Source organism: Talpa occidentalis, unplaced genomic scaffold (genome assembly GCF_014898055.3).
Source record: "Talpa occidentalis isolate TD23 unplaced genomic scaffold, MPIMG_talOcc4v2.1 talOcc4.9, whole genome shotgun sequence".
Lineage (NCBI taxonomy): Eukaryota > Metazoa > Chordata > Mammalia > Eulipotyphla > Talpidae > Talpa > Talpa occidentalis.
This window is the reverse complement of record NW_023605305.1, coordinates 57,667,310-57,682,753: the sequence shown is the minus strand read 5'-3', so window position 1 is coordinate 57,682,753 and position 15,444 is coordinate 57,667,310. Positions and strand designations below refer to the sequence as shown.

At 37.2% G+C, this 15,444-nt stretch overlaps 1 protein-coding gene across 2 annotated transcripts in view; it reads left to right on the top strand.

Moving 5' to 3' along the window:
- The window catches only part of RAVER2 (ribonucleoprotein, PTB binding 2), a 71,911-nt gene that overhangs the window by 52,959 nt on the left and 3,508 nt on the right, over positions 1-15,444 (top strand). For both annotated transcript variants that reach the window (XM_037498878.2, XM_037498877.2), the window contains exons 10-11: positions 172-283; positions 1,533-1,669. In XM_037498878.2, the coding sequence (XP_037354775.1) occupies positions 172-283; positions 1,533-1,669 (249 nt within the window). The remainder of the gene's footprint in view (positions 1-171; positions 284-1,532; positions 1,670-15,444) is intronic.

The window sequence follows — 15,444 nt, the reverse complement described above, 5'->3', positions numbered from 1 at the left end:
AATAATAGGTGAGATATAATTTTGATCATTATCCCAAAATATTTCAGTTTCTGTCTTCGTATATTAGGTTCCACAAATTTTTATCACTCTAGATTACTAAAGAAGAATATTTCTATACTCATGTGTGTACACTTCTTATTAAGCACCTGCTCTTCTGTTTTTGATGAATAGGCTACCATAAAGAATCAGACTTCACTCTTGGGAGAACCACCAAAAGAAATTCGGCTTAGTAAAAACCCATACTTGAACTTGGCAAGTGTTTTACCCAGTGTCTGCTTATCATGTAAGTGAGACTTCAATATCAGTCTTTTGGAGTTTTACTTTCTGTAATGAGTTTTACTTGAATGTTTAAGGTAATAGAAGCAAATAATGCATATTGACCCATTACAATAAATTGTAATCCCATCTTTAAATTGAAAGAGTAACTAAAATTGACATTTTAAGTGTATTTTATTTAAGAAGGAGAATGTCACATATAATACTTTGTAAAGAATATAGTCAGTTATTGAATTATTATTGAATCATGGTTGAAAATAGTTGGTGCAAAGAAATTATTTGGCAATACTATAATTCTTTACAATATATAAACATGTCTGAAACAGAAGTGTAAAGTTCTAATATTCTCATGGTATTTTCAGAATAACCTAAAATTAGCAAAAGTGGAATTCTCATTTACATTTTTGGAGGACCTCCTTGCCTTCAATTAGTGTAAATTAACTACTAAATCAAATTAGTTTTAAGAGAAAATCACAGATATGGTTTGCTGGGATAGTTACTACAATGTTGATTGTCAATAGTGAAAAACAGGAAAGTGTCTCACTGTTCATCATTAGGGAAATACATACTCCATCAGAAAATAGAATACTGTGCAGCTTTTTATAATTGAGTGATAGCTACATGTACTAATATGAAATGGTATCTAAAACATTTAGTGGAAAAGCCAATAAAATGATTCTGTATTTGTCTAATGGTATATATTCTTAGAGGCACATAATCAAATGTGTAAATGGATAAAGTAAATCTAGAAAAGTAAATTCTAAACTGTAACCTCTGTGAAAGAATAGAATTGAATGAAAAAAGATGAAGGCTGAATTGTTTTTAATGTACATTCTCTACTTTTTATGAATTATCCTCTTGAACCGAAACATTAATTTGTAATTTTTTTAAAATACCAGAAAAAAACATTGATATGCTTCTAATGATGTCCTTTTATATTTTTATCTGGTCTAGAATTAGATGGTTACAAATATTGCATTAACTAGAATTAGTTACATTTTGCTTCCCTTGTTTTAGAGATTCAACACATTTTTAAAAATATTTCCATCCAAATTATTTACTCATAGGGCAAGCTACCACTTTTAGTTTTAAATGAATGAGGTAATACCCACATTTTTCTTCTGGAGGTAATAAATGTAGGCATATATAGCAGCAAATTAAAATTTACATTCTATTTGAGACTATGCTGAATTAGTGAGTTTGGTACTTATAATAAAACAACCTAACTAAAATACATATATCAATTTCGCCTTTAGCCTCTACAAATAAAACCACTCTACAGAAGACTGGAATTGCAAGCAACCTTCTGGATGCAATCTCTCAGGGAAATGAATCACAACATACATTGGAAAAGTGCATTGCTTATTCTCAACCTTTTGGTGATTATACACAGGTAAGCGATTCTTGGGGTTTTATGAGATGTTGAAAAATTAGTTCTATATCATGTTCACTGAGTATGATATTGTGAGTCCTGTAATATGGTATGTTAAATTTCACTGGTCTACACAATGTTTTTTGCTCACCATTTGGAATTTTAGAACATGTTCAAGAGATTGTCATTTTGCACTGAGTATATACTTCTTATTGATTAGTGGTTGGCAAACTACAGACCAAATCCAGCCCACCACTTCCTTTATAAATAGTTTTAATAGAATATAGCCACATCCACTCATTTACATATTATTATGGTGTAGAGTTGAGTAGTTAAAAACAGAATTATATATATGGACCCAAAGAGTAAGTATTTACCATCTGATTCTTTACCAAAAAACTCTGTTGACCTCTGATTTATACCAGTATAGATCTAAGAAAACTAAGGAAATATCTTTATTCTTCACCACTGCTCACTGATAGAGAACCCTAATCATAATTGCAGGCACTAGTGTGCTAACTTATAAAACCATCAGTCAATCAATAACATACAGAAAGTATTACATTCAAAAGATGGTACTGTGTCCTTAACTTTGTTGATTTTGCTTTGGCCTTTTCTCCTTTGGTTCTTAGTTCTGATATTATGTCATGTTATATGATTTGTTAAATTTATTCCAAGGAAGTTATAAATGGTATTTTCCTGATTTCTCTTTTTATTACAATAGTTTGTTATTGATGTGTATGAATGCAGTGGATTTTTGGGTACCAGTTTCATAGCTTGCCATTTTACTGTATTTGTTTATTGTAATAAGTATTTTCTGGTGTCCTTGGGATTTTCTATGTTATATCATCTATGTTGTGTCATCTACAAATAGTGATAGTTTCACTTCTTTCTTTCCAACTGACATACTTCATATCTATTTCTTGTCTAATTACTCTCCCTGGATTTCCAACACTATAGTGAATAGTAGCAGTAGGAATGAACATCCTTATCTTGTTCCTGACCTTAGAGGAAATGCTTTCAGTTTTTCTCTGTTGTGTCTGAAGTTAACTGTAAGGGTTTGTCACATATGGCCTTTATTGTGTTGAGGTATGTTCCTTCTATACCAGTTTTGTTGACAGTTTTTATTATAAATGAAATTTGATTCTTGTCAAAGCTTTTTCTGTGTATAGAGAGTGATTTTTGTCCCTTTGGTTGATGTGATGTAGAATGTGACATTTATTGATTTATATATGTTGAACCATCTTTGTATCACTTTTAGGTGTATAATTCTTTTAATTTACTGTTGAATTCGATTTGCTAGTATTTTGTTGAAATTTTTTGCATCTGTGTTCGTTGGGGATATTGGTCTACACTTTCATTTTTTGTCCTGTTCTTGTCTGGTTATAGGATCAAGTTAATGTTGGATTCATAGACTGTATTTGGAAACTCTGAAATTTATCCAGTCTTGGCAGTAATCTGTGGACTGTTTATTCACGAAAAAATGGCTGTAACAACAACTAGCTATAGGTCTTCTAACCAACTCTGTTACTGTTCCGTTCCTGTTTCCAATACCCCATCATCAGGAAGCTGGCAAGCCACCAGAGAGACAGGAAAGTGTTATAGCTCCCATAAAGTCTCATTCCCAGATTACCATCCTTATTTGACCTCTCTTTTGATTCCTTGAAAGACTCTGGCTTGCTAGGCTATTTTTATTTGACCTTACTCAGAACCCAGTGTGAAAAGCTTTTCTCCAGAAGAGTGTATTGAAAATAATTTAAAAGAGGGCCTCCCCGGTGGCGCAGCGGTTGAGCACTGGGCTGCGAAGCTGCGTGCGGCCTCTGCAGTGCCGGTTCGATCCCCAGCTGCTCCCCGGCCACCGGAGGAGGGTCCCACATGGCGCGCAGACCTTTCCTGCCGCCTGATGCTCCCCTCAGCAGTGTACTTCGGTCCTTCTGCCTGCTCTGCTTCCCGTTCTGGCTCTGGTGAACTCTCTCACCCTCCGCGCTTCTGACTGTACCCAGTGCTTGAATGAATGAATGAATAAATAAATAAATAAATAAATCTTAAAAAAAAATATTTAAAAGAAATTATTTAACTTTTTGATGGCCTGAGGTAATAGATAACCTTTAAGGCAAAGAACAGGCTAGCCAAAAAGCTTTAAAGGAAAAGCTGGGGAATTTGAGGCCCATGGGGGCTTTGAAATACTCTAACACATTCCTGGGACTCTTCCAAGGTTGTGTGCATGTATGGGACTGTGCACACACTTGGAAAAGACTCCAGAAGGCCTTCAATTCTCACACGTAAAGGCAAAAGCAGTTTCAATTGACTGGCTGGGTGTTGAAGGCATGGCCCTTATACATAGGCTCTCATATATACATAGGCTCTCAGCAAAGTCTGAGAGACTAATCAGTTTTGTGTGTTTCACAGATTCTCTTTGCAGTCATTAGCTGACCGCTAAGCTAATGGAGCAGCGCTCAGTGACCATACACAGCAAAGAATACAGGCTAAATATAACTTATTCAGAAGCCACTAAAAAATAAAACAGCAATAAAAAATTCTGAAAGCAACTGTAATCTGATTTCCAGAGTTGTAATACTATGTTATTTTATTTTATTTTTTTAAAGATTTATTTATGCATACAAGAGCTGGGGTACAGGTCAGAGATGCGGGGGATGAGAGGATTCACCAGAGACAGAGTGGGGAACAGAACAGGCAGATTGACCGAAGTATACTGCTGAGGGGAGCAGCGGGGAGACAGGAGAGGTCTGCTGCACCATGTGGGTTGCTCCCTGGCCGGCTGGGGATCGAACTCGTGCTGCAGAGGCTGCGGATTGCTTCCCAGAGCTCAACCGCCTGTGCCACAGGGAGGCCCCATAGTTCCGTCTTTTCATTGTTTATTCTTTTTGTCAGACTATAAAATCTCAACAGAGCTCTCATCTACACTGGTTTTCTTCTACCTGTAAATCTCAAGTCAACTTTCCATTTCGTTATTGTAGTTTTCAAATCCATAATTACCATTTGGTCCTTTTTTATAATATGTTTTGTTACTGATGTTTTTTGATTGATGAAACATTGTTCTCATACTTCTAGTTCTTTTGTGGTTTCCTTTTATTTTTTACATATTTAAATCTCTGTCTAGAGCAAATCCAATATTAGAGCTACCTTATGGCTAGTTTCTATTAGTTGCTTTCCCTCCCATTTATGGACACAATTTCTTATTTCTTTGCATGTCCAATTTTTTTGTTGTTGAACACAGGCCATTTAAAATAACACGTAGGGGCCTCCCTACTATGTTTTCGGTCCGTCTGCCTGTTCTGTTCCCTGCTCTGTCTCTGGTGAATTCTCTCACCCTCCCACACATCTGGCCTGTACCCCAGTTCTTGTATGCATGAATAAATAAATGTTTTTTAAAAAAAGACAGAATTATGGCAAGTATTACCAAGGCTCTGGAGAAAGTGCTGCCTGATACATTGTTGGGGAGAGTATAAAAAGGTGCAATTGCTATGGAAAATAGCTTGACAGCTCCTCAAAATGTTGAACACAGTTGCCATCTGATGTAGGAGTAGAACTACATACATACCCAACATATTGAAAATAATTGTCCATACACAAACTTGTACATGATTTTTCTTAACAATATTCGTAAGTCAAAAGAGAAATGATTCATTAATCAAATTACTTAATGAATTTTTTAAAACGTGGTATATCCAGACAGTGGAATACTCTTTAGCTGCTAAGGGACTGGAATGCTGATCCTTGTCACAACATGGATGAACCTTAAAAACATGCCAAGTGAGATAAACCACATGTTACTTAAAAATTTGCTATATGCACTCTAGCAGTGATAATAGCTTTATGATTAGCTGTATAACCTTGTCTCATTTCAGTGTACAGAGTTTGAAGTTAGGTTGTTAGCTAGAGAAAAAGTTCATCTGAGTCAGAGGGTTAGGAAAAGCCATCTTAAGGGAGAAGCCTTTGAGTCATTTTATGGTTCATTACACACCTAAATCTACTAGTAAATTATAATCCGTCAAAAATAAGACATCTGGGGCTCCCTGGTGACTCAAGGGGTTAAGCACCAGCACTATAAAGCTATTGGCAGCCACTGCAGCAGGACTTCAATCCCCTCCCAGGGAGGTGACCCACATGGCACAGCAGACTTCCCCTGTCTTGCCCACTGCTCCTCTCAGCAATGTATTTCAGTAGATCCGCTTCTTCTGCTCCCTACTCCATCTCTGGTGAATCCTTTCACCCCCTGCACCTCTAGTCTACACCCCAGTTCTTCTACATAAAAAAAAAAAAAAAAAAAAATCCCCTTCCCTTTTTTTAGTAAAATAGACCAGAATTTCTCTTAAGCATCTTTCAGTGTGACATAGTGATTAGTTTTATGTAAAGAATAATATAAGAAATGTTCAGCTACTTGATATGAATATAGAAATTGTGACCCTTGTCATGTGGTATAGCTGTCATTTGAAGAGTACCATCCACTTGCATGTTGAAGTTTTACGTCGCGCTTGGTTACAGGGGTCTTTCCTGCCAGGAAGCTGACTGCCTGTTGCAGGGAATCAAGCATAGAATGTCAAAATGATGTGATGAGGGAAGAGGAAACAAAAACAAAAAATGAGCAAAAAGGCCTGGATGAAACGGTCTTTTCATTATAGAGTCTAATGCTGCCACCTAGTGGGCAAATAATGGAGATACTTGCCAAAAAGTGTGTGTCTCCCCCCCCATACATAGAATCATGAGATTTTTTATGACAAACATTAACACTATATATATATATATATATATATATATATAATAAATTTTAAACCTAAAATTCTCTTAAACAATAATTTTGGGACCACAGATAATATGAATGTTAGATAATTAACTTAAATACTATTATTTTGCTAAAAACTGGAATTAAAAAAGACAGCTTCTGAGACTTAGTTATCCTCATTATTTTACAATCTTTTGTTTACAAACCAAATCAATTTTTTAAATGTTAAAAAGTATCAATGAAGGAATCGTATACAGTATAAATATGAAGGCATTTTTGAATTGATACTCTAACATTCTCTGATTTTTAAAAGAATTTTAATGTTATGTATTGTTTTTTTTTAAAATGTTTATACTTTATGTAATTTGTATAGTTTGGTATACTGAAGTTATTCAGGTTCAGTGATCACATTTTTGAGGATCAGTCATTAAATTCAAAGTAAAACTTGACATTGCTTGTGAAGAAAGGCAAAAAACTTAATTTTTTTCATAGAGATTAATATGAGAGTTGAAAACAGGGTCTTCCTGGTGGCGCAGAGGGTTAAATGTCAGCACAGTGAAGCTGTTCACAGTCACTGTAGTGTAAGTTCAATCCCTGGCCAGGGAGCTAACCCACATGGCACAGCAGACCTCTCCTGTCTCGCCCTCTGCTCCCCTCAGCAGTGTATTCCAGTAGATCTGCCTGTTCTGCTCCCTGCTCTGTCTCTGGTGAATCCTCTCATCCCCCCACAGCTCTGACCTATATCTCAGTTCTTGGATGCATAAATAAATCTTTTTTAAAAAAAGGAAGTTGAAAAAAATCACTGCATGTCTATGTACGAGGAAGAGGCATTTTATTATTTCATTTAATGCCACAAAATACAGCATTTTGGTTTTAAAACATAAGGGGGAAAATTGTACTTAAAGTTTTAGAAATGAACTATGTTTAATGCAGAAAAGATAAGTAAAACTCATGTATGTCTAAAAGGTGAACTTGAAAACTCTTAAGAAAGTGCTGTATTAGGGATTGGATTCAGATTCTAGAGGAAGCTGGTACAGTCGTTCATTTCAGGTTCTCCATCCAATTTGACCTCGCTAAAGAAAAGACTTAGAAAAAGTAAAGCGGGGCTTATTTGGGTAAAGGTAAGAACTGAGGAATCCTTGATAAAGGCAAAATCTTTACAGAAGCAATTTGATTGTGTGGTCAGATGACTGTATCTTAACTGGTTGCATTCCTTTCAGAAGAGCATTAATAATAAGTATTTTTATTTTTATTTATTTTTATATAGAGGCATGTTTTCTTTCTTTCTTTATTTGTTTGTTTTTGTTTATACAAGCACTGGGTACAGTCAGAAGCGCGGGAGGGTGAGAGAATTCACCAGAGCCAGAGCAGGGAGCAGAGCAGGCAGAAGGACCGAAGGACACTGCTGAGGGGAGCAGTGGGCGGCAGGAGAGGTCTGCGAGCCATGTGGGACCCTCCTCCCGTGGCCGGGGAGCAGCCGGTGATCGAACCGGCGCCGCAGAGGCCGCGGGCAACTTCGCAACCCAGCGCTCAACCGCTGCGCCACCGGGGAGGCCCAATAATAAGTATTTTTAATTTGGGTTGGCAGTATATGAATCTAATTAAAAATCACTATCAACATTAACATATCCCAGAGGGATGGCCCTGTCAGGGATATTCAAGATTCCATTTTCTCGATTCTTTTAAGAGTTTTCAAACTAGCCTTCAGCCAGTTATTGAAGTCAGTTTAATAATTAAGCTTAAGATGCACTGTATTAAACTGACAGTCAAAAAGTGAAATTGTTATTCATCTTCATTTACATGGAAATAAAGGGTATAGTTACCTGAAGATAAAAATATTTGCTTTGGGCTAAGTATTGTGAATTTCATTGTTTTATATTACAGAAGGATGTTGGATTTTGTCTTTTTTTTTTTTTTATTGCGGCGCTGATGTCATTTTTGCCCTCTGTTCTACTGATATGGTGTATTACACTGATTGATTTTCATATGTTGATGTTTCATATTGATGTGTAAATCACACATTTGGTTATGGCATCGTTTTTTTATCATGCTGGATTGGTTTTTGGTAATGTTTTGTTGAGGATTTGTATATCTATATTTATAGACATAATGAAGGTGACATAATGAACAGATATTAGTCTGTAGTTTTCTTTGGATGGTCGATGGTTTTAGTATCAAGGTGATATTAAAAGTAATACAGAATGGGGCCTCCCCGGTGGCGCAGCGGTTGAGCGCTGGGTTGCGAAGCTGCCCGCGGCCTCTGCAGCGCCGGTTCGATCCCCGGCTGCTCCCCGGCCACTGGAGGAGGGTCCCACATGGCGCGCAGACCTCTCCTGCCGCCCGCTGCTCCCCTCAGCAGTGTCCTTCGGTCCTTCTGCCTGCTCTGCTCCCCGCTCTGGCTCTGGTGAATTCTCTCACCCTCCCGCGCTTCTGACTGTACCCAGTGCTTGTACAAATAAATAAATAAATAATAAATCTTAAAAAAAAAAAAGTTAAATTTCTGATAGTATTATATATCATAAAAAAAAAAATAAAAGCAATACAGAATGAGTTGAAAAGTGTTCTCTCATCTTCTAATGTTTGGAATAGTTTGTGAAGGATTGGTGTTAATGCACTTGGGTAAAATTCACCAATAAATCCATCTATTACTGGGTAAAAATATTTGCTTTGATAAAATAATTTCTTGAATCTAAAATAAAAGAGTAACTGCATATCTACAAAATGATTTTCATAGTAAATGTGTGCAAAATGTGTGAATTGTAAAAGTTAAGGCAGCTTAATGAAGAAAAAAAAAACTGAGGTGAGGATTGAGTTGGATTCACAGCTGCAGTGTTTATTAGCTGATTTTGACCAAGTCCCATGAAGTTATCTGAGCATTTGTTTTCTCGTCTATTCAATGGAAGTAATTCCTTCTGTGCCTATGGCACAGGGCTGGTGTTAATGATGTGCTGTTGGCTATCATCATCATTACATTTAATCAATTTATACATCACCAAATACATTGTGGTTGGTTATTTTGTTGCTCTGATTTTTGGTTGAATATTAGACACACAATTGCAGTATTATAGCTTCTCTAAATGCCTTTCTTTAGTCTTAGGAATGCATAAATGCCTATTCAAATTTTTCAGATTTTTCACAGTATACCACTTTGTTCTTTCTCATCTGTATGTCTCATGTAAAATTTTAACCAGAATTTTGAACTGTACAAAATCTGTGTTTGGCCACATGTGTCCTCCCTGGCTGCATTTTTTTTTTAACATTTATTTATTTATTTATTTATTTATACAAGCACTGGGTACAGTCAGAAGCGCGGGAGGGTGAGAGAATTCACCAGAGCCAGAGCAGGGAGCAGAGCAGGCAGAAGGACCGAAGTACACTGCTGAGGGGAGCAGCGGGCGGCAGGAGAGGTCTGCGCGCCATGTGGGACCCATGTGGGACCTCCTCCGGTGGCCGGGGAGCAGCCGGGGATTGAACCGGCGCCGCAGAGGCCGCGGGCAGCTTCGCAACCCAGCGCTCAACCGCTGCGCCAGGCCACAGGCCGCATTTTTTATGGAGCTGCTTATAAATCTTTCCAAATTCCAAGATCAAATATATCATTCCTGGTTTATAGTAATTAGCCTGGCGCTCCAGCCCCTGACTGAGGACAGTTACCTTCTCAGCCTCATTGCCACTTCTCTTCGGGGAGCAGCACGTGTCCCATCAGAGACCTCGCCTGCCTGCCATCTGCCCTTGCTCAGCCATTTCCTTCTCTAGAGGGTCATTCCTGTCGCTTATCTATGCCTGACCTCGCCTCTAAATATTAACTCAAATGCTGTCGCTTCAGCTTTCGTCCTTTCCCATTTTCTCTTCTCTGAAAAAGCTAGTTTAGCACTTCACCTGTTTCTCTTTTGGCGTGGTGACATTTTCCTTTGAGAATTAGGTTTCATGCTTTTCTTACTTCCCCTCCCAGGATATGAACTCCTGCAAGGCACAATTCCAGTTTTGTCTGTCTAGATAACCCCACAACAGCCAGCCTTTTGCTACCTGTAGGTAGTGTATGAAGGAATGGATGTCTATATCCTGTAAATATGAAATAAAAGGGAAAGTATTTTTAAAAGATATTTTGGATATTAACACCTTGTCAGATATGAAAATATTTTCTCCCATTCGGTAGGTTGCTTTTTCTTGTTGATTGCATTCTTTGCTGTGCGGGACTTTTTAGTTAGCTGTAGTCCCACTTATTTTAATTTTTGTTGCCTTTGCTCTGGCTGTCAAATCCAAAACATGATTACCAAGTCCAGTTTCAAGGAGCTTATTAAATGCCTGCTCTTCTAGCAATTCCATGGCTTCAGGTTTTATATTCAAGTCTTCGATCCATTTTGAGTGAATTTTGTGTATAGTATAGCGACAGTGGTGCCATTTCATTCTTTTACATGATTGTCAAGTTTTCCCAACATTGTTTATTGAAAACACTGTCCCTTCCCCATTGTATATTCTTGGCTCATCTGTCTGTAATTTGACCATATAAGCATGAATTTATTTCTAGGCTGTCCTGTTCCATTCATCTATGTGTGTCTTTTTATGTCAGTGCATATTTTAATTACAGTGGCTTTGTACCACAGTTTGAAATCAGGAAGGCCCATGTCTCCAGCTTTGTTTTCTTAAGATTGCTTTGGCTCTTTAGGATATTGTGCAATTCCACACACTTCTTAGCATTGTTCCATTTCTGTGAAAAATATCATTGGAATTTTGAATATGGATTGTGTTAAATCTGTAGTTTGCCCTGGGTAACATGGAGGCCTTTTAAAAAAAATATTATTTCCGGCCCACGAGCACAGGATATCTTTCCATATTTGTATCTTCTCCAGTTAACTTTCTTCAGTGTCTTACAGTTCTCAGTGTACAGGTCTTTAGACCCTATGGTTAACTTTATTCCTATAAGTTTTATTATTCTGATGCTATTGTAAATGTATTTGTTTTCTTAATTTCTCCTTCCACTAATACATTATTGGTATTTAGAAAGGCAACTGATTTTTGTATATTGATTTTATATCCCACAACTTTGTCTTTCTGATTTGGAGGTCTTTCTTTTTCTTGCCTAGTTGCTCTTGCTGGGACTTCCAAAGTCCAGAGTTGGATAAGCTGTCAAGAGTAGCCATTCTTATCTTATTCCTGATCTTAGAGAAAAAGCTTTCAGCTTTTTGCTATTATGTAAAATGTTATATTGAAATACATTCCTTCTGTATGTATAGTTCCTAACAATGGTTTGACTTGAAATACTTGACTTTATGGTGGTCTGACAATGGTAACGCATTCGATAGAAACCATGGTCCATCCAATATTCTCTCATGGTGCTGAGCCTTAGCATTGAGCCACAACTCCAAGTCAACATTTTCAACTTGGTACTACAAACTGTTGGCATTTTCATCCTATGAGGAGTTTAGTGGGACAAAACCCCATTGTGAAACAAGAAAAAAGTGTACATACATTGTTGAGTTTTTCTTATGAATGATGTTGAATTTTGTTAAATGCTTTTTCTGCCTCTATTGAGGTTGTGATTTTTATTTCATTTGGTTAATCTGCTGTGTTATATGTATTGATTTGCAGGTGTTGAACCATACTTGCGTGCCTGGATTAAATCACATTTGATCATGGTATATAATCCTTTTAAATGAATTGCTGGATTTGGTTTGCCAATATTTTGTTAAGCATTTTTGCATTTTTGTTGTCATCAGAGAATGACTTGTAATTTTCTTTTCTGGTAATGTGCTTTCCATGACTTGGTATCAGGGTAATGCTGGCTTTATAAAATGATTTACAAGTATCCTTTCCTATATTTGTAAAAGTTTGAGAAGTTAGTATTAATAATTTGCATGTAACTATTCATAGTGGTGTCTACACTTTTGTTTGTAACTTTTCTTGGTGAATCTAATTTTTCTTCAAAAACCAGCTTAGTTCCATGGATCTTTTTAGTCACTGTTTCATATTTCCACTAACCTTTGTTATTTCCTTCCTTCCACTAGCTCTGGGCTTAGTTTCCTTCTTTTTTAAAATCATCTTGAGCTCTTTCTTAATAGGTTACTTATCACTATATACTTCCCTGTTAAAACTGGTTTTCCTGCATTCAGTAAGTTTGGATATGTTGATTTGGATTTCCATTTTCACCTGTGTCAAGATAATTTTTCATTTTTCTTTTGATTTCTTGACATACTGGGTTTTCTAGAGCCATGTTGCTCACACATTTCTGATTTTTTCCAGTTTATCCTTGTAATTGAGTTCTAGCTTCATACCATTGTGGTTGAAAAAGATGTTTGCTATTACTTGAGTCTTCTTAAATTTATTGATTTGTTTTGTACCTATGATGAACATTCTCCATGATAGATCATGTCTCTCTATATGTTAGGTCTGTCTAATGTATAGTTTAATGTTAATTGTTTTTGATTTTCTGTCCGGATGGTCTATCCATTAATGAAAGAAAGTAGAATGTTGAAGTAACCTACCATTATTATATTGTGATTTCTCCTTTCAGAACTATTACTGTTGCTCCTAATTTGGGTTCAGAGATTTTTACAATTATGTCCTCTTGATTAGCTGACCCTTCTTTTATAATAACTTCCTTGTCTACTTACATTCTTTGACTAAAGTTTATTTTTTCTAAGTATGGCTGTCCTTGCTTCCCTTTGGTTTCCTTGTGTGTGGATTATCTCCTCCATCTGTTCACTTTTTGTGTAAATGTCTTAGAAGTTGTGGTATGAGACTCGTAACCAATATATACAGTAGGAGCGTGACTTTTTTTTTTCCTTTAATCAGAAGCCACTGTATGTCTTTTGTTGGAGAATCTAGCCCATTACATTTAAAGTAATTATACGTGTGGATTTAAAATTGCTACTTACTTTAGGGTGGTTTTGTCATTCCTGTTCCTTCTTCTCTTTATGAGATCTTTGTGGTTTAATGATTTTCTGTAGTTATATGCTTGATTCCTTTTTGTCATACGTATATATACACACACCTAGGCTTTTGTTGTGGTTACCACATGACATGAAAGTTAGTCTTAGACAGCTTCCAGTGCATAGAAAAGCTTTCCCAACACCTGCACTTGGTTTGTGGTATCAGTTTGTACCTTATATTACATATCCATTAAGATATTTTATAGTAATTTTGTCATTTAACTTTCATATAATTATGATTTACCCACCACCATTACATTAGACTATTATGAATTTATCTTTTTTTTTAAAGATTTATTTATGCATACAAGAGGTGGGGTACAGGCCACAGATGCGGGGGAAGAGAGGATTCACCAGAGACAGTGGGGAACAGAACAGGCAGACTGACCAAAGTACACTGCTGAGGGGAGCAGCAGGCGAGACAGGAGAGGTCTGCTGTGCCATGTGGGTAGCTCCCTGGCAGGCCAGGGATCGAACTTGTGCTGCAGAGTCTGTGGACCGCTTCATAGTGCGGTGCTTAACCCCTTGCAACACCAGAAAGGCCCTGAATTTGTCTTTACCCCAGTGCATGTTACACTTTTGTTTTCCTGATATTCATCATCTTTTCATCTTTAAGACATTTCATAGAAGGCCAGTCTAATGGTGAGAAGCTCCTCCTTGCTTTTGTTAAAGCAAACAGAAAAACAGTTTCTTCAGTTCTAAAGAACAGTCTTAGTTTGTGTTTTCTTTCATACCTTGAACATGTCATCCCTTCTAGTCTAGATAATTTTTGCTGAAAAATAGGATTTCCTTATGTGACAGTTGCTTTTTTCTTGCTTCTCCTTGTCTTTAATGTGTGACAGTTTGTGCCTCAGTTTGGTCCTCTTTATCTTTTTTGGTGCTTCTTGAGGATTTGGTATCTTTCCCCAGATTGGGGAAGTTATCAGACATTAATTTTTTGAACAAGCTCTTTGCTCTCCCTTTTCTTTCTGAAACCCCTAAAATGTGTATATTTATCTACTTGATGGTTAATATTAAACTGCATAAACTATCCTTTTTTTTTTTTTTTGCAACTCTAATTGGATCAGTTATGCACTGACCTGGTTTTGTGTTTGCCCGCTATTGACCTCCATTTGCTCAATTCAGTTATTGTGCTTATATCATACAGGTATTTGTATTCTTTAGCTCTCATTTGTTTGGCACTCTAAAATACTTCGTCTCCATTGACATTCTCTTGTTCATGCCTTGTTCTACTGACCTTGGTGACTTTATTTTGCACACTATCAGGTGAATCACTTATTTTGTTTCACTGGAATCTGTTTCTGGATAGTTACTTCTTTTGCTGGGGACATATTGCCGTGTCTTCATTTTCCTTGATTCTCTTTGTTGGTTTCTACGTATTAGATAAAATAGCCACCTACACCAGTGTTGGTAGAGTGATGTCATATAGAAGATGAGCCTTGATCGTCCCGGTTGTATCTTAAACTTCTGTCATTGTGACTGCTAGCATCAGTAGTCAAGAGTGTGCTAAGACCTTGCAGACTCATTAGACTCTCAGGCATAAGCAGAGTTAAGTATGTAGTTAAACCCCTTCCAGGGAGAAATGGTGATGGGCACCTTCACCTGTTCCTGCTGCGCCTGCCATATAGACATTAGGGGGTGCGGGGTGTAAGATAAAGCCATTAGGCTTTTTGTTTACTGCAGTCCTCTGGGACTCATGGATGTATGTTGGCTATCAGATGACCTAGCAACCAGCCCTTATGTGGCAGCCATGAAAACTGAGTTATTGGCTGCAGGCTCTTTCAGGGGAGATTTTAGTGGCGTACAGTATTGGAAAAAGGTGTCCTCCAAATCCCCTGTTATCTGGGGAAGAGCACAGCCAGCTTCTACCCATTAGGTTAGAAGCCTGATCCTCAAGCAGTAGCTTTTAAAGTATGTAGGTAAACCTCTTCTGGAGAAAAGTTGAGAGAGGAGTGCTCTTAGGAATTTGATTTCCTAGGTTTTCAATCTCATGGACACAAGTGTCACTGGTCTTCTAAACTAGGTGTAGTTTGTCCTTAGTAGAAACGACAAGTTAAGAGTTCATGGCACAAATGTTTTAGCCATGCACTCTGCGAGTTTTTCAGTCTCTTGCAGAGGAACTTGTT